The 20,973-nt window shown below is 34.9% G+C and overlaps 1 protein-coding gene across 3 annotated transcripts in view; it reads right to left on the reverse strand.

Annotated features, from left to right (window-relative positions):
* COMMD10 (COMM domain containing 10) overlaps nucleotides 1-20,973 on the reverse strand; it is a 203,730-nt gene that overhangs the window by 13,119 nt on the left and 169,638 nt on the right. Inside the window, exon 6 of one of the 3 annotated variants that reach the window (XM_032273769.1) lies at nucleotides 17,043-20,571. The exons of the other annotated variants lie outside the window; for them this stretch is intronic. Coding sequence (XP_032129660.1) covers nucleotides 20,548-20,571 — 24 coding nt within the window. The 3' untranslated portion in view covers nucleotides 17,043-20,547. Of the gene's footprint in view, nucleotides 1-17,042; nucleotides 20,572-20,973 lie in introns of those variants that run through there. 3 annotated transcript variants of the gene reach the window in all.

Here is a 20,973-nt window from a genome sequence, read left to right on the forward strand (position 1 = left end):
AAAATGAGTCAACTAACAGGCAAGAAATCCAGCCAGTAACAACATGGCAGGATCAAATTCACACACACAATATTAACATTGAATGTAAATGGCCTAAATGCCCCAATCAAAAAACACAGACTGGCAAACTGTATAAAAAGTCAAGACCCATTGGTGTGCTGTATTCAGGAAACCCATCTCACATACAAAGACATGCACAGACTCAAAATAAAGGGATAGAAGAAGATTTACCAAGTAAATTGAGAACAAAAAGGAGCAGGGGTTGCAATCCTAGTCTCTAATAAAACGGACTTCAAACCAACAAAGATCAAAAGAGACAAAGAAGGGAATTACATAATGGTAAAAGGATATATCCAACAAGAAGAGCTAACGATCCTAAATATATATGCACCCAACACAGGAGCACCCAGATACAAAAAGCAAGTTCTTAACCACTGAAAACTAGATTTAGAGTCCCACACAATAATAGTGGGAGACTTTAACACTCCACTGTCAATATTAGACAGATCAATGAGACAGGAAATTAACAAGGACATCCAGGACTTGAATAGAGGGCTGGACCAAGCAGACCTAATAGAGATATACAGAATGTTCCACCTCAAATCCACAGAATATATATTTTTCTCAGCACCACATTGCACTTACTCTAAAATTGACCACATAATTGGAAGCAAATCACTCCTCAGGAAATGCAAAAGAATGGAAATAATAACAAACAGTCTATCAGACCACAGTGCAATCAGATTAGAACTCAGGATTAAGAAATACACTCAAATCCGCACAACCACTGGGAAACCGAACAACTTGCTTCTGAGTGTTGACTGGATAAACAACGAAATGAAGGAAGAAATAAAGATGTTCTTCGAAACCAAACAAAATGAAGACACAACTTAGCAGAATTTCTGGGACACCTTAAAAGCAGTGTTAAGAGGGAAATTTATAGTAATAAATGCCCACATGAGAAACAAGGAAAGATCTAAAATTGACAACCTATCATCAAAATTGAAAGAACTAGAGGAGGAAGATAAAAAAAAACTCACAAGCTAGCAGAAGACAAGAAATAACTAGGATCAGAGCAGAACTGAAGGAGATAGAGACACAAAAAAACCCTTCAAAAAATCAATAGATCCAGGAGCTGGTTTTTTGAAAAGATTAACAAAATAGGCCGCTAGCCAGACTAATAAAAAAGAAAAGAGAGAATAATCAAATAGATGCAATAAAAAAAGATAAAGGGGATATCACCACTGATCCCACAGAAATACAAACGACCATCAGAGATTACTACAACAGCTCTATGCACATAAACCAGTAAACCAAGAAGAAACGTATACATTCCTGGATACTTGTACTCTATCAAGACTAAACCAGGAGGAAGTTGAAACCCTGAATAGACCAATAACGAGGGCTGATGTTGAGGCAGCAATCAATAGCCTATCAACCAAAAAAAATCCAGGTCCAGACAGGTTCATGGCCGAATTCTACCAGTACAAAGAGGAGCTGGTTCCATTCCTTCTGAAACTGTATCAAACAATACAAAAACAGGGATTCCTCCCTAACACATTTTATGAGACCAACGTCATCCTGATACCAAAACCAGGCAGAGACTAAAGTAAAAAAGAAAATGTCAGGCCAATATCCATGATGAACATTGACACAAAAATCTTCAATAAAATACTGGCAAACTGAATGCAATAGCACATCAAAAAGCTTATTCAGCACGATCAAGTAGGCTTTATCCTGGGGATACAAGGCTGGTTCAGCATATGCAAGTCCATAAACGTAATCCATCACATAAACAGAACCAAAGACAAAAACCACATGATTATCTCAATAGATGCAGAGAAGGCCTTCGACAAAATTCAACAGCCCTTCATGCTAAAAACTATCAATAAACTAGATATCGACAGAACATATCATAAAATGATAAAAGCTATTTATGACAATATCGTACTGAACAGGCAAAAACTGGAGGAATTCCCTTTGAAATCTGGCACTAGACAAGAATGCCCTCTCTCACCACTCCTATTCAATATAGTACTGGAAGTTCTAGGCAGAGCAATCAGGCAAGAAAAAGAAATAAAGGGTCTTCGATTAGGACAGGAGGAAGTCAAACTGTCTCTATTTGCAGACGACATGATTGGACATTTAGAAGACCCTATTGTCTCAGCCCAGAATCTTCTCAAACTAATAAGCAACTTCAGCAAAGTCTCAGGATACAAAATCAATGTGCAGAAATCACAAGCATTCCTATATACCAATAACAGACAAACAGAGAGCCAAATCAAGAGCGAACTCCCATTCACAATTGCTACAAAGAGAATAAAATACCTAGGAATACAACTAACAAACGATGTAAAGGACCTCTTCAAGGAGAACTACAAACCATTGCTCAACAAAATAAAAGAAGACATAAACAGATGGAGAAACATTCCATGCTCATGTTTAGGAAAAATCAATATTGTGAAAATGGCCATACTGCCCAAAGTAATTTGCAGATTCAACACTATCCCCATCAAGCTACCAATGACCTTCTTCACAGAACTGGAAAAAAACATCTTAAACTTCATATAGAATCACAAGAGAGCCCGCATAGCCAAGACAATCCTAAGCAAAAAGAACAAAGCTGGAGGCATCACACTACCTGACTTCAAACTATACTACTGGTACCAAAACAGAGACAAATACCAATGGAACCGTACAGAGGCCTCAGAAGCAACACCACACATCTACAACCATCTGATCTTTGACAATCCTCACAAAAACAAGCAATGGGGAAAGGACACCATGTTTAATAAATGGTGATGGGAAAACTGGCTAGCAATGTGCAGAAAGCAGAAACTGGAACCCTTCCTGTCACCTTACACTAAAATTAACTCCAGATGGAATAAAGATTTAAACATAAAACCTAACACCATAAAAACACTAGAAGAAAATGTAGACAAAACCATCCAGGACATAGCATAGGCAAGGACTTTATGACTAAAACACCAAAAGTAATGGCAACAAAAGCCAAGATAGACAAAGGGGATCTAATTAAAATTCAGAGCTTCTGAGCAGCAAAAGTAACCATCATTTGAGCAAACTGGCAACCAACAGAATGGGAAAAACTTTTTGCAGTCTACCCATCTGGCAAAGGGCTAATATGCAGAATCTACAAAGAACTAAAACAGATACACAAGAAAAAAGCAAACAAACCCATTCAAAAGTGAGCTAAGGATATGAACAGACACTTTTCAAAAGAAGACATATATGAGGCCAACAAACATATGAAAAAATGCTCATCGTCACTGGTCATTAGAGAAATGCAAATCAAAACCACACTGAGATACCATCTCACGTCAGTTAGAATGGCGATCACTAAAAAATCTGGAGACAACAGATGCTGGAGAGGATGTGGAGAAATAGGAACACTCTTACATAGTTGGTGGGAGTGTAAATTAGTTCAACCATTGTGGAAGACAGTGTGGCGATTTCTCAAGGATCTAGAAATAGAAATTCCATTTGATCCAGCAATCCCATTACTGGGCATATACCCAAAGAACTATAAATTGTTCTAGTATAAAGACACATGCATATATACGTTCATTGCAGCCCCGTGTACAATAGCAAAGACCTGGAACCAACCCAAATGCCCATCAATGATAGACTGGACAAAGAAAACCTGGCACACATACACCATGGAATACTACGCAGCCATAAAAAAAAGTAATGAGTTTGTGTGCTTTGTAGGGACTTGGATGAATCTGGAAACCATCATTCTCAGCAAACTGACACAAGAACAGAAAACCAAACACCGCATGTTCTCACTCATAGGCAGGTGTTGAACAATGAGAACACGTGGATTCAGGGAGAGGAGCATCACACCCTGGGGGCAGTTGGGGGGCTCTAGGGAAGGGACAGCAGGGGGTGGGGAAGGATAACATGGTTGAGAAATGCCAAATATAGTCAGAGGAGGAATAGAGGCAGCAAACCACCTGGTTATATATGCACCTATGCAACAACCCTGCATGACCTGCACATGTACCCTAGAACCTAAAGTTAAAAAAAAAAAAAAGAGAGAGAGAGACAGATAAGGATACAGATACATACAAAGGGAAGGCCATGCAAAGACATCAGAGAAAGACAACCATTTACAAGCCAAGGAGAGAGGCTTTAGAAAAAGCCACATTTTATTTTAGACTTCTAGCCTCCAGAATTGTGAAAACAAAATTTTCTGTTGTTTAAGCTACCTTGTTTATGTTACTTTGTTATGGTCGCCCTAGCAAGCTAATATAAGACTCATCACCTCTTCTGGGATAGATAAAAGAGATTTTTATTATAAGAGCAATGTAATGTCATTAGAGTTTTATATATAAGAGTGGTATAATCATATTTATATATTTAAGAACTCACTTTGGCTTTTATTTGGAAACGGATTAGAACTGGCTGAACTGTATGTAGAGAAACCATTTTGGAGGCTACCACATGAGTCCAGGCAAGACACAGTGACTTGATCAAATGTGATGGCAGCAGTGATAGAGAAAAGTGAAAAATTTGGGGGTAATGTTCAGAGGTAGACAAGACAGCACTTGATGACAGATTTCAGTTGGGATAAAGGGCAGTGAAAAAATAGAAGGAGTCAAAAATGACTCTCAGGTTTCTGGCAGAAGCAGCTGGAGGGATGGAACTGAGATTAGAAACTCTAGAGCTGCAGATCTGAAGAAGGGCAGGATCCAAAGTATAGTTTCAGATACAATTAGCTTGATATGTCTGTAAGATTTCCTTGAAATATAAAATATATAAGTATGGAAAGCCAAAAAAGAGATTTAGGTAAGGGATAGACATTCGGGAGTCACTGATATCTTGATGATATTTAAAACCATAAAAGTGCATGAAATTGCCCAGGAAAAGAATGTATTTTCCCAGATCATATGGGACCAAAAAAAAAAAAAAAAAAAAGTATGAAAAGAGAGGTAGCTTGAGGCGGAGCCATAAGGAAATTCCAATATCCAGGGTAGGTTGGTGTTCAATAAATGTTGAATATCACCAGCTTCGTTAATGTTTTCTGCATAGTATTTTCAAATGTACAGTGGACATGCATTACATGAATCAAAATAAATCAGTGAGTGAGTATACAGGCAATACAACTGGATGGCATATTTAAAAATCTTCCATTTTCCTGTAAAACCCATTGAAGTCACTAATATTGCTAACTAAACACACAGAGACTGGAAGACTTTCTCTCTTCTGCTTGAACATATAAGATTACAATTAAGAACTTAAGAAATCCATTACTTATATTGTCCATGCTGATCTCATGCACTAGTACCAAACTCAGACTTTCTGCACCTAATCTAAAAACAATGTAAAGTGAAAATGAAAGTGCAAAGATTAATATGCTGTCAGTTTTTTACAAGAGAAGACAGATATATTTATTCACCCATTCCTTTTTATTTTTAATTTGTAATCCTATCTATGAGTACCTGGATAATGTTGCACATAACCATTAGCAAAATTCCCACGGAAATAGAATTTAGTAAGGTCTTCAGAAAGGTCTGACTTGATGAAAGCTGACACTAAAAATACCCTCTGTTTTCCCATTAGTTAGGAATTAGGAACACATACACATTTTTCAAGAGAGAAATGCATTAACCTCTTCACAAATTGCCCAAGCAGAAATATCCTCTAAATAATACAGATATAAACAGTTAAGAATTAAACCAAATTTACATTGCTTAGCTTTCAACCTCAAATTGGCTGTCAGAATTAAAAATGATACAATTATCTTTTCACCTGGAAAATCAGGAGATAGAATATTCCAGTAAAAGAAATACTACTAAACTCTTGGACAAGTTGAATGTGAAAATACTTTGCTGGGTATGTAAAGAGGAAGTTTTCTTTTTAGTTATAGAAATAAAAGGCAGAGATAAAACGTAAATAATATTTCAAGTCTTACTGAATGAGTTTATATAACAAAACTCATTAGGCGCCATTTACTAAATATGTCTATAGATATATTCTCTATAACTATATATAATTATAGATGATTGTAAATAAATTCCAGTATCGCTGTTATTTGTTGACAATCTTTACTAAGTATTATTGTTCAAAAGCCTAGGGATATAATTTCAGCTCTACCACAGGCTAAATAAACCATGAAACTCTGCTCATACGTACAACCGTTAGTCATTTCTGTCATCCACAACATTCAGTCATTCAACAAATATTAAAAGAATAACAAGTGCTGTCCAAGAAAAATGCTCGTGATACAAAGATGAATGTGCCATGGCAAGAAATAGACTCTTCACCAAAGAAAAATCTTCTCTATGTTTGCAGGTTGCCCTTTATAACTAAGCTCCCAAATATGGGAAGAATTGTACATGAGGCAGTGAGGGAGAAAGGGATTATCTTCCCATCTTTCTAACCCATGAAATCAATATTGGCAACCACAGGGTCAATAATTGATGTCACGATTAACTCTGACTCAAAGGGCATACCAGCCTGAGAAGGTACATGCAAGCATCCTAGGCAGAGTGAATGAACAAATTTCCACTTTTCTGTGATGCAGCCTAACTACATTATCTCCCAAGATTCTTTCCAATTCTATGATTCAAGAATGCTGAAAAGTACACCTACGTATGCAAGTTAAACTAGTGAATGGAGGCAGGTAGAACCACAAAATGTCAGTAAGAAAACACTTCAGCAATATCCAGGCCCAATCCTCTTACTTAATAGATGAGGAAAATGGTGCCCCAAAAGGTAAAATAACTCATAAAATATATAAAAGTGTAACATGTCATTGTTCTTTCCCTTACTGTGGTAACTTGAGATTGTTATAGCACTTTCACCAGTATATGAAGATGATATATAGAACCTACATCCTAATTAGTTTGCACAATTACTTCCATTCAATAGCTCATTATATACAGAAGTATATAAAAACTTTGCTGAAGGTAAACATTTTGATAAATATAGCTGACAGGATGTCACACTGTCTTACGTATTAAGAGGTATAACGCAAGGTTAAAGTCTTCCATTTCTCAAAAATGGTCTAAAAAATACTGTATAATCAAATCTCTTTGTATCTGTTACACCAATTAGACTAACAAAATTTTCACAGCCACTGTGAACATTTTACAAACATTAATACAATACCATTGCCAAGTTTAAAAAGTTAGGTTTTGTTAAGGTTAGAATTCTAATTCCCAACATTTAAAGTTAGCCCAGTAAATATACTAAATAATGATCATTTTCACCTGAATTTCAGCTGATCTCTGTTGGTACCTCAAGCCCTGTGATTCCAAAGACTTCATTAAAATATTATGCAGTCCAGCATTCCAAAACCTCACAGGAATGTCCTCACTCTTTAAGAAGGGCACGGGGCAAACTGAAACTCCCGAGCTTATATCAAAGTTTTTGAGCTTACAAAAGACAACTGCCAGAAATACATGGAATACACCACAAAAGGCATTTTCCCAGTGTTAAATCAATCAAATTATAACTTTTATTTTTGACAAGTATGATTTAGCAAAAGGACTCCATATTTAAGAATATAAGCAGCAAAAACAAATTCTAAACTTCTTAGCATGGTGTTCAAGACTTTCAAAACCTGGCCTATGGCTCCTACATACTTATCTCTCAACATCCTTTTAGTGCACTGCATGTGCAGGCAGTACGGAAGTACCAGTAGTGTTTTACGTACTGATCTCTGGGTCTTTGTTCATGCTGTCTCTTGTGTTCTCCTAACAGTGCTTCCAATTGCATGCATGCACATTCTGGTGCATAAGTAAACACGTGCGCGCATGAGCACACACACACACACACACACACACACACACACACACACACACCCCACACACGGTGATTTCATTTGGCTAGATCTTTTAGTATAGTGCAGTTCACATTACATCATTTTTCCTCTTAAGGAAAAAAATAACAAATATGGAAGATATCAGAATAAGTGGATTTTGTCTAAATGATTTCAATATTTTCCAATTATATTGTAGTATTTGCCCCCAATGATGATAGTAATCTTGTAAATCTTGTGTACTCAGAAAACATATGGGCTAAACAGTACAGTAGTTAAACTTTAAGTATTTATTCTGTAGTTAGCTTAAAAAGCAGCATCTCACACTTGAAAGTCGCCACCTCAAGCTGGTTAAACCAGAGGTTTTTGTGTTTTATACATGTCTAGCTAAAAAGTATAACAATTTTAGCTGTCAACATAACAAACTGTCTTTGACCAGAAACCTTTATTCAGTATAAAAATTCTACAAGAGTGTGCATAAAATATTTTCATGATATGTTTAATTAGATACATTCATTTTGGCTGTTAGGACATTTGACTTGTTGTTTACATATTATATTTTCAGTTTGGCTATAATACTACTTTGCTCCAGTGTAGATAAAACAATATGTTTGGCACTCATAACATCTCCATATTTTCCTTCTTCTTAAAAATGGAATATGCTATGCATGAGCAGATCACAAATGTGGAGCCAATCAAAACACACCATGTCTAGTTAGTATTCATTAACTGCAATTTATTATGTAGGTGCTGATATATCATTATGATTTTTAGCTTTGGCATTGAAATATTTAGCTATGGATGCTGAATATTATCAGCAAGATAAGAGATTTTGAATATGATTATTTAAAAATTTTGAAACAGTGAGAAACTAGGTTGAAAAGAGCATTGACAGCTAAAAACAATGAAGCATTTTCTGTACTAAATACTATAGGTTATGCTATATTTTTCTAAGTATTTATAATTTATTCTAATGATAAGTACTTATCTGACTACTGAAACATTATATTTATAATAAGTATATTACTTAACTTTTCAAGACATGTGTTACTATCTTGGCTGAGGGATTCTGGGTAAATTACAAATAGCAAGCTGAAATTCTATTGCTCTAGTGTGTAGTTTTAATGATTATGAGCTCAACATTCAAATTTAGGTTTCTCTTTCCTTTATAAAATGACTGTATTAGATTCACAGACAGAAATTTAAATGATGCATGTGTACTTTCAAGAGTTACTATGTATTTGGCACCCTTAAATAACCTAATGTAGTTCACAGAGTAAGAAAAAGGTAAATGAAAACATAACATACACAGGCTTAATTTTTTTCTATCTTGTGCCGCCACATTAGTCTTCAAGGAAAAGAGGATCAATGTATGTACCTAAGTGAGTGTTAATTTGACAATTTAGTTAAATTTACACTTCTTGTCAGTGAATGGAAGCTCTGTTTCAGCAAAATAAAGAGGGAAAGCTCAGCATTTACTTCAAGTTATGAAGGGCATTGAGTTTATCATATAATGCGCAATTGAAAATCTATTGTTAATTGTAGCACAATAATAGGAAACATCCTATTTTACCTCCAACACTTGTGGAACCAAATTCCTACAGACAGGCAGGTACAATAACTAATTTGATAGAGTATGTGGCTAACTTAAGGCAGTAACTATCCAGAAGAAAATAACCTCTAATGATGTCCCAAATACATGACAGATGAAAACTGGAGTTCATTTTTCCACATATATTGGCTCTCTACTAACCTAATTACCTGATTATGATTCACAAAACCTTCTTGGAATCAAGTGAACACATGATGCATATTCTGAAAAAGTACACGGTTTAAATGAATTGATATATTTCTATAATCCTTAGTATATCTGGAGCTATAAGGTTTTTATTTTATGTTCGAAATATAATGTCTGTTGTGTACAACTGTGAATTCACCACAGTAACAGCTGATAGTTCAGTTTGTACTATGATACCTGAATAAAGGATGGAGCATGGGTTTTATTTGTAGCTTAGTGAAAATAACACTGGAGAATTTAACTTACATTTTTTGGCAAAGGCTTTATGGAAATATTCATGTCTCAAACAATTCACCCACTTAAAGTATATAATTCAATAATTTTAAGAATGTTCATACAGTTGTACAACTATCACAATTAATTTTAGAACATTTTCATCACCCCCCAAAGATACCGTGCTCTCCTGTCTTACCCCCTGCTCCCTCCTCTCCAGGTCCTAGGCAACCAGTAATCTTCTTTGTTCTTACAAATTTGCTTACCCTGGAAACCCTATCAATTTTGAATGGTATCATATATGTAGTCTTTTGTGACCAGTTTCATTCATTTACTATAATATTTTCAAGATTTATTCATGTTATAGTATGTATTAGCATAAATTCTGTTTAGCAAGGTTTATATCTCAATGTAAGCAACTGAATTATTAAGGTTAGATTTTAAAATATTGAATTTAAAAAATCATATATGACACAAACACATGCTTAAATATAATATATGATAATGCTACTAACATGCTTTGATTCTCTTCTGACAATTAAGAAGATATGGCCGGGTGTGGTGGCTCACATCTGTAATCCCAGCATTTTGGGAGGCTGAGGTGGGTGGTTGGTTTTGGGAGGCTGAGGTGGGAGTTCGAGACTAAGTCTGGCAAAATGGTAAAACCCTGTCTCTACTAAAAATACGAAAATTAGCCTGGCGTAGTGACGGGAGCCTGTAATCTCAACTCCTCCAGAGGCTGAGGCAGAAGAATTGCTTGAACCTGGGAGGCGGAGGTTGTAGTGAGTTGAGATGGTGCCATTGCACCATAGCCTGGGCAACAAAAGCAAAACTCCGTCCTGCCCCCCACAAAAAAAAGATATTTCTGAATCATGCTCACATGTTTTTATATGCTTATTTGAAATTAATTTTTATTTTTTTTTCTGGCAATGTCTTACTCATACTTGAAGACTCTTCTGAAGTGTTGTCTCCTCTGCAAAACCTTGCCTGATTTCCTCTCCCCCTCCTATCAACTCATTGCTTGCTTTGGTGCTGTACAGCACAGTTAGAATACTAACAGAGGTTAATACTTATCATGATATTTTTACAATGAAGGCTTCCAAAACATAGTGCGTTCCTTGAGGTCAAGGGTAGTACCATATATATATGTTTGTCTGTATATATATATATATATATAATTAAATATATAAATATATATATAATATACATATATAATATATTATATACGTATATAATAATATATATGTATATTATATATATATATATATTTTTTTCCATTTTATTTCTTTACTTTCCCTCTAAAAGAAGCCAGGATTAAATAAGAATGGGAGATACTTATATTATTTTTAAGTACAGTGATTTGCCATCATTAACATAATGGCAAAGCAAATCTAGCCATTAGCAGTATACACCTTATGATTTAGGATCGGATGTTCTACATACAACAAAACAGCATTGTGAAGTATGACATCTTTACTTCATTAATCTATTCAACTTTCTAATTATATACTTACTTTAACTGATTGCAAATTAAGCCATCAGATATACTCTGGTGCATTGATTTGTACAGAACATGGTATATTTTATGGATTTTGAGACTAATTTCACTTGTTTTCAACATAGATTTTCGAGCAACACACTAGAGTGTTGGGGTTACAGAAGTGATGAAGACAATGCATGCAATCTTTGTTTTCTTTGAGTATATGAGTCCAACAGAGACAAATAAACCAAGGTTACAAAATAATGTAAGTGCCATAATAGGCAAAGCATAGGGCACAGAGAATACACACTACACCTACATTCTGGAGTCAATAAAGGATTCCTAGTAGAACTGATATCTAATCTGATACCCAAAAGATAAATTTTTGGGAAAAAAGCAGGATGGGGGATATTCCTACCAGCAGAAGAGAACATGAAAGAGAAAAGTAGACCAATCTACTAATAATTTAAATTTGTGATGATGGTGGCTTGAATTAGCATAGAAGCAGCTGAATATAACAGAAATACATAGATTTAAGAGCTATTTTGGAGGTAGGATCCACAAAACTCAGTGAAAGAAATGAGAATCAAAGATGAAACACATGCATCTGCCTTGGGCAACTGAAAGATGGGTAGGGCCATTCACTGAGACAGGATGGGGATGAGGGAAGTAATCTGGAGGATGAAACAGAGGTTTGGAATTATGAGTTCAGTTTATGACATGTATTCTGAATTATCTTTGGATAAGCATGTAGAAAAGACCAGCAGGCCATTAGATATACAAACTCAGCATCTGAGTTAGGGATCTGGGCTACAGATTAATACTTAAGAGTAATCAGGAGGGAGAAAAAACAGTCAGAAATTAGAGCTATGGGAACAAAGTACTGCCTAAAGCAAATGTGCCAAGAAGATCAAGAATAAATCCTTAAGGCACACGAATAATTAAGAGACTGCCTTGAGAGGTAGGTTAAAACTAGAGGTAGGTCAGGGATACTAAAGAAAGAAAAATTTTTAAGGAGAGAGTGATTACAATGTCAACAGCTCCCAAGAATCCAAATGAGACAAGGACTGGTAAGTTTTTATTTTAGATTCAGTGATGAGAATGTTACTGATACTGGCAAAAGTATTTTGGTGTAGTGATGGGGAAAAGCCAAGCCCAGCCGACTAGAGGAATGAGTATACAGTAAAGAAATCAAGTAAATGTAGAGCAGGAATTGATAAACTATAGTCTGCAGGCCAAATGTGACCTGCTTTCAGTTTTTGGGCCAAAGCTGACCTGCTTTCAGGTTTTGTAAATAAAGGTTTATTGGAACACAGCCATACTCATTGTTTTATATGCTGTCTCAGGCTGCTTTTGTGTTATAACAGCAGAGCTGTATAGTCTGCAAATTTTAAATATTTACTATTTGGCCCTTTATAGAAGAAAGTTTGCCAACCTCTATTGTAGACAAATGTCTCAAATAATTAGTTCTATATACGAAAAGTGACCTAATAAGCTTCCATATTTCTCATGTTTACCATGAGGCTTGCCAGTTAGAAAGGCCTGTTGATATATAAGTGGAACTAAGTAAAAATCTGCTGTACTGAATACAGTGTAATTGCCCATCTCAAGGTTGAAATTTCAAGCCCTCTTCACTCTTATTTAATATATTGCTGTTTTACAGGAAAGGTTGGTGGCAGTTGCAGAGGCTGTTAGAACATATCTTTGGGTAAATAAAATACATCACTTAGCTCATATTTACATACATTTTATGAGATTAATAATGACTGATATCATCTAAAGTTCTCTAAGAGAAAATAAATGCAATTTTAAGATTGATACTTTAACAAAAGTAAATTGTGCCTTCAAGTTTTCTCTCTTTTCTATAGTTTATTAATAATAAATGCCTTTTTTGAATGGTAACTTTAGTTAGTTTCAAGTATTTTATTTTAATGAGTCATTTATTCATATGAATTCAATAAAAAATTTGAGGCTCCGTTTTTAAAACTCCAGTTCATCTACAAAAAGAAGTCAAAGGCTTGGATCAGAAACATCTCAATTGGACTGTTCAGCTTTTGCTTGTTATATGTAGTCTTTGCCTGGAATGACTACAGCATAACAAAGCTTCACAATTTGGTTTAATGTTTTGTATCTGTTAATGATTAGACAGGCTACATGCCTCTGTAGTCTAGTCATTAATATTAATGAGTTTTGTAACCGAGGCCAAGTTAATAAAACAAACTTTTAAATATCCTGTTTAAAAGTTCTCAATAATAATTTTGAACTGAAATTGTTTTATAGAATTCTTTTATAGGGCTGGAAAATATACAAAGATTTCAAAGACATTTTCTATCTTGGATGGGGAAAAAAATGACAGAATGGTGAGACCATCTATCAAACATTGCTTTTTGATTACAGGTCACATATGGCTGCTTCAAAATCATAGATTTAATGGAACAGGGGATTAAGACAGATTAGGAGGAGGGTTCTTCAAAAAGCTCATGGCAAAAGCATATTATGAAAAAACTATGCGTGGATTTCACAATTCTTTTGCACCAAAATATACTAACTTTTCATAATATGCCTGAACAGGATCTAGTTTGAGGCAGTAAGAAGAATAAGATATTCATTTAAAAACAGCCCCTATTACAGCAAAATTAATTCTTCTAAAAATGAAGCAAGAACAAACATCAAATTTATGGTGAACTGTGGGTGAAATGTGGTGAAATCACTGATGCTTTATAAAGACTTGATGGAGACAATGCCCCAAAGAAATTAGTAGTTTACAAATGAATAACTTGTTTTAAGAAGGGATGAGACAACATTGAAGATGAAGCCCACAGTGACAGAGCATCCACATCCATTTGAGAGGAAAAAAAAAATCTTTTTCATGCCCTAAGAGAACTGAAAATTAACAGCAGAAACCACAGCCAACACCACAGAAAGCTCAATTGGTTCAGCTTACACAATTCTGACTGAAAGGTAAGTTGAGGAAACTGTCCACTAGATGGATGCCAAAACTCTTACCACCACCCAGATCAATTGCAGACAAGAACAGAGCTTTCAATGAACATTTAAATGAATGGGATAAAGATTCTGAAGGATTTTGTCCAAGAATGGCAACAGGATATGTAATATGGCATTACCAGTATGATCCTGAAGACAAAGCACAATCAGAACACTGGCTACCTAGAGATGAAAATGGTCTAGTGAAGAGCTGAGGTTATGGCAACAGTGTTCTGGGATGCTCAAGTCATTTTGCCTACTCACTTTCTGGGATGCCAAAGAATGATAACATCTGCTTATCATGAAAGTGTTTTGAGAGCATTAGCCAAAGCTTTGGCAGAAAAACATCTAAGAAAGCTTCACTAGAGTCCTTTATGACCAGGACAATGCTCCTGCTCACTCCTCTCATCACACAGGACCATTTTACAAGAGCTTCAATAGGGAGTCATTAAGCATCCATCTTACAGAACTGATTTGGCTCCTTTGACTTCTTTTTATTTCCTAATCTTAAAAAAATCTATAAAGAACACCCATTTTTCTTCAGATAGTAATGTAAAAAAAGACTGCACTGACATGGTTAAATTCCTCAATTCCAAAAGAACTGAGGGATGGACTAAATGGCTGGTATTATCACTTAGACAAAAGTGTCTTGACCTTGATGGTGCCTGTGTTGGGAAATAAAATTTGTATCTTTTATTTTTATATTTTAATTGCATTTTACCTTGATCTTTTTTGAAGTACCCTCGTATTTCATAGACAACTGAATACAACGTGCAAACAGGTTAAATTCATGTAATCCCAATGGGGTTACAAGTAATTTTTACTTTCATGTTAGATCTGCCTAACAAATATAAAACTGAGAGATTGGTGGTTATGAAAAATAACTCATTTATATCATAGAGTTGGGAAAAAGTAAATGATTTTGTAAAAGTAGAATATTTGCATGAACCAATATTATTTCTAGTAGCATGAAATAATGGCCTAAAAGTTTCCTTTTCGACATTTAAGCAAGGGCTGACTTAAATAAAAGTCTGCCGAATCTTGTAGAAGCAGCCAAGGAATATGCTGCAAATCAGAACACTTCCAAGTAGACATAGGCTCCTTCTAATTGGTCCAGACTAATGTGAAACCAGTATTTTTAGTAACAGAGATTACTAGTTCTCCTCTTAAAATGTTGATCTTTCATATTGGTAGCTTAGGAGTAAAAACCATATTAGTCATCATGCTCTCAGTTTGGTCATGGTTTAGGATGTTAATCAAATTTGTGGAGAATATTTATACTTATGTAGTAGAAACTAGATTTGAGATAGGAAATAAAAGTATACAAAGTGTATTAAGCAGAATTAGTAATACACCCTAACTTCTATTTGGGAATGCCTATTAAAATGATTATGTGAATTATATAAAGAATCATTATATAATCATATATATATATAAAATTTATGTATATTTATTTATTTATTTATTTGAGATGGTGTTTCACTCTTGTTGCCCAGGCTGGAATGCAATGGCGTGATCTTGACTCACTGCAACCTCGGCCTCCTAGGTACAAGCAATTCTCCTGTCTCAGCCTCCCAAGTAGCTCAGATTAAAGGCATGTGCTACTGCACGCAGCTAAGATTTTTGTAGTTAGAAGAGACGGGGTTTCACCACGTTAGTCAGGCTGGTCGGAACTCCTGACCACAGGTGATGCACCTGCCTCGGCCTCCCCAAGTGCTGGGATTATGGGCATGTGCCTCCGCACTCTGCCTAACTTATATATCATCTTTATATAATGGGAATGATTATATAAAGAAGCAGTATCCTTTTTCTTTCTAGTGCCCATGCCACTACCTAATCTGAAGCATTCATTTTTCAGAAATCAGAATGCTGAATTTGCTGAAATTCCTTTTCTTCAGTGTCTCCATTCCCTAGACCATTCTAAATGCAGATGCCAAATTCAGTTTTTCAAAATGCCACTCTCTACAAAAGCTAGGCAATATCTTCTCCATAACCAACTGGAAAGTTCTACCTGTTTTGTCTAGAAGTTAAAGCTTTCTATAAACTGGTACCAGTCTAATTTTTCCTTTTTCAATTAAGAAATATTTAAAATGTTAAAATTACAGGAACCAATAAATGAATATAACAGATATCCCTGTAACCAACACCCGGATATAACAACATATTAACTTTTTTGCTTTTGAACAGCCTAAATAAAGCATCCAGTTAAAGTCTGCCATTCATCCCATCTCCTTCCCTTTAGTAAAGGGATAAAACCTTGGTGTAAATAAAAATGTAAAGCAGGAAATAAGAAACAATGAACAAAAGACTTTAAAATATAAAAACAGAATTCTTCATTATGTCAAGATAAAAAGAATAATTTTTTAAAATGCTAACCATTTACTAACCTTAGATCAGGAGGTTTGAAAGTCTGAAAATAATAATAAAAATGGAAACTAATACATCTTTTCCTTTCCTTTCAAATTTGTGACAGAGGTGAAATTAACCTAGTTTCTGGAGATGGAATTAAAATATGCAGAAATGAGATAAAAAAGTATACACTAATTCTCTCATCCTATATCTTATTCTTCTTAACAAAAGGTAAAGAAGACGGGCAAATCATAGCCTAGGAAGGGGGCTTTAATAACCTATATGTATGCAAACCAGGATGGCTTACAACCTAAGCAACCAAAATAACTGGCAAAAATCAATGCCTTCTTTTTTCCACTTACGGAAAAGTTGGGGGAAAAGGGAAACTTAAAGAGGCGAAAATATTTGAGATGAATCAGTATGGTATTTAAAAAAAAAAGATAAGGGAAAACTATAAAATTTAAAACATACAATTATACAAATATCATAAAAAGTAACATTACAATGCCTGAAAACAGATACCAGGTAAAAATATGGCTTGGACTAATCCAATTTTTCTAACTTGAACTGCATAATATTTTTTATTTTACTGCCTGAAATCCAAAAGTCAATATAACCTATAAAATAAAATGTGAAAGTCATAAGGAGAAATCACACTGTATAACAACCTCAATATAACTTGGTTCATAAGTTGGGGCAGGAAATTACGGGTTTGTGGGTGGCCCCAAATTTCTCCAAGTGGATTAGCTAGGGAGAAAATCTTTCCTCTAGAAATACTATAATCAGAAAACACTATTTCAGTCCTTTGAAATAAAGTGAATAATAAAGTGTATTTTTATACAGGTTTTATGTCAATTTTTAATAAACATAAATGTGGGGAAAAATTCATGACAGTAAAAACAAATTTTTATTATCAGTGCAACTATCTTTTGTGGTACTTTAAATATTGTCAGGTTATAGAAAGAGACTTAAAGAGTGTAATAGAAGTAGTTCCTGTAGAAAGTAGGTTTACTATTGTTGTATCAACTCTGATCTATTAGTTCAGCTTACAGAAAATGTCCTTTAAGATTAGATGTAAAAAAATCCATAAAATATTTTATAACATTTTCATATGAAATAAATGTTAATCCTTAGCATCTCTGCCAGATTTCAGTTTGGGTAACTGCTTTCCATTGAAATATACCCCTTTAGTTAAAAAAATATATATAACAATTTGACCTTTAAAAAATCTATAATTTGGATATATAATTAACACATTAATGATTATATAAACTTCCAATTTTAAGTTGAAAACATGCATTACATTCAAAGGTCTACGTAAGCATAAATATTTTTCATTTTCATATAGTCAAATTAACTTTGGGTACTGCATTTTCCTCAAAACAATGCCTTTGTTCTCATTGCCCCCTCTAGTGAGGTCTTCCTCTAATTAATTTCACTTGACAGAATCCTGCCCATTCTTTAAGGGTCAGCTACGCACTTCTTCCATGAGGCCTTCCCCACCTCCCAAAAGGAATGAAGCTCTCTCTGAGGGTCAGTGTCTTCCACATTTGAGCCAGTAATGCAGCACCTAACACATACTGCCTTACACTGTGGTTTTTTTTTTTTTCTCCTGAATATGTATCATTTTTCTAGTAGGAAGAAAGCTTCTTAAGGGTAGGATCTTGTCTTCATTTTAGTATAGCAAAATGGTTAAGAGTGTGATCTCTGGTGTTAAACAGTATGTGTTTTAAGCCAGTCTTCCCAAATCACTGGCTGTATGACCTTGAGCAAATTATGAAATCTTCTGTGGCTCATCTTCTTCATTTGCAACATGGGATAATAATAGCACCTACCTGACAGGGATATGAGAACTTATTGCAAGTGTTTGCAATCACTGTCATCATCATAATTTTTTATGTTCCACATGTACATAGCCCAGGGCCTTGAATATAATAGATGTTTAATAAATGCTCGTTAACTTGAACTTTTTTGAGTTTTCAAACTAAATGGAAAATAAAGCCATATGGAAAATGCTGAGTAAGGAAAACAAAAACTCTCATATGTAATGTTTTAAATAAACAATAAGTAGATAAACAAATTTAAGCATGTCGAGTTACGTAAATGTCCCAATAAATTACTTTTTGGAAAGTGTGTAACATCACTGCTTAAATATAACCTAAATATGATTACAATTCAGAAAGCTATTCTCATACCTATAGGTTATCTGAGAGGCCCTTTACATAAATAATCAAGGTCAATTTCAACAGTACTATCAGAACTTAATGAAAAATCCTGACTTTTGGGAATAGTGAAAAAAAAAAAAAAGCCAATATGCAGAATATTATGCTCTAGCAGAGAGATCATGTAGAGAGTTGGCCTCCTTTCCCACATAACATTGCTTAGTATTAAATTGCAATTTCTAGCTCTCTTTAGATGTAATGTCTCTTGAACAAAGACCACCAATAATGCAAAATGGTGTTATTTTGTGAAGTAGACAAAAATGTCTGTAATAGAGTGAGGCTCTGAAATTAATTTCACTGGTGACCAAATCCAGAGACTAAGCCATAATATCAAAAACACTTTCTCTATTCTTTTTTAATGAACACATAAAAACAAAATGAAATGTTAGCTACTCTGAATATAGGCAGTATCCGAGATTTTTAGGGCATGAATGTATTCATGGTAAGCTATATAAATGCATATCATTTACATTGAATGGACTTGCTTTAAACATCAAATAATGTTCTGAGCTAAAAGCACTGACCATACTTTGCATTACATGACACCTATTTTTCAACGAGCTCAAGACATTTTGCAAAAACTGACAGAAATGGTATCTGTCTCCATCAAGCTCCTACGGAAAAAAAGGAAGTAGAAAAATTAGTAATATGGGACAGTGCTCAGACCTAACAGTCATAAAGGAGATCACAATGTTATGTAAATGGGTCGGCCTCTGGTTTCTGTTTTCAAATGAAGCCTTGACTTGACCTTTACAAGACTTTGTAGTTAATGCTCTCTCATCATCTGATAAGAGAGGAGATGAAAATAAAATCTTTGCATGCTAAGTGCTACAGTGAATGTAATAGTAATGTCAGGTGCCATGAAATGAATTGTCAAATTATAGACCTAGATTTTAGTGAAGGGATATTCTGACACTGAGCTTTCACTAAGCAGTAATTTTTGTTAACTACTAAAGGGAATAAACTAAAATATTTAACACTTCTATGGCTTCATATGTATATTCAAAATTTGACCTGAATTACAGTTTAAGAAACCTGCAGAAGAGAACACTCTTTCTTCCCTGTACTTTAATCACTAAAAATCCTCTAAGAAGAATGTACACCTGGGAAAGCAGGGCTAGGTGGATCCTATACAGCAAGAGGCAGTTGGGAAACAGACAGTTTGACTTGATTTAGGGGCCACTCCTAAAAGCTCTGAAGCTCTTGCATTTTACACAATAGATAAACAGGTTCACACTCTGCATGAAGTGTAGCTCTCTCTAACTCTTAATCTTTTCAGGAAGTACGGTCAACAAAAGAGTCAAAACTCTGTAAAATATTTTAAGATATTTATTCTGAGCCAAATATGAGTGACCACGGCCTGTGACACAGCCCTCAGAAGGTCCTGAGAACATGTGCCCAAGGTGGTCAGGGTACAGCTTGGTTTTATATATTTTTAGGGAGGCATGAGACAGCAATCAAATACATTTAAGAAATAAGTTGGTTTGGTTCAGAAAGGCAGGACAACTCAGAGTGGGGGCAGAGTCCAGGCTACAGGTAAATTTAAAGATTTTCTGGCTGACAATTGGTTGAGTTTATCTGAAGACCTGGGAAAGGAATGTTTAGGTTAAGATAAAGGACTTTGGAGACCAAGTTTTATTGTGCAAAGGAATTTCTCAGAGAGCAGACTTCAAAGACAGAATAGGTGTCTTATCGAAACTAAAAGGGTGCCAGGCTATGAGTTGATTATCTCCTGGGTCTGGAAAGAAAGAAAGGAAAACAAAGGAGAAAGGGGAATCTCTACAGGATGTGGATTTTTCCCACAAGAGACTTTGCAGGACAATTTCAAGGTATGGCAAGAAAATGTATTTTGGGGTTAAATTTTTTTTCCTCATCTTGTAATGTTATGCCAGAATTAGACTGAAAAGTAAGTCATGATACACAGGGTCAAATAAAACCCATCTGATGAGAATTTGTAATTTGCAGGGCATGACACCCTAGGCCCCTTAAGTAGGAATTTGGGCAAGATAAAAAATCAGAGCTTAGTCCTCAGTTCCAATTCAAAAGTATTTTAGTGTTTCACATATGTTTTTAAAAAGTCCTCCGACAGCAAAAATATGAACTATTCATTTTCTTAAATACATGTGTATATAAGAATTGC

This window comes from Sapajus apella, unplaced genomic scaffold (genome assembly GCF_009761245.1).
Source record: "Sapajus apella isolate SASKATOON/1434 unplaced genomic scaffold, GSC_monkey_1.0 scaffold1, whole genome shotgun sequence".
In the NCBI taxonomy this organism is placed as follows: domain Eukaryota; kingdom Metazoa; phylum Chordata; class Mammalia; order Primates; family Cebidae; genus Sapajus; species Sapajus apella.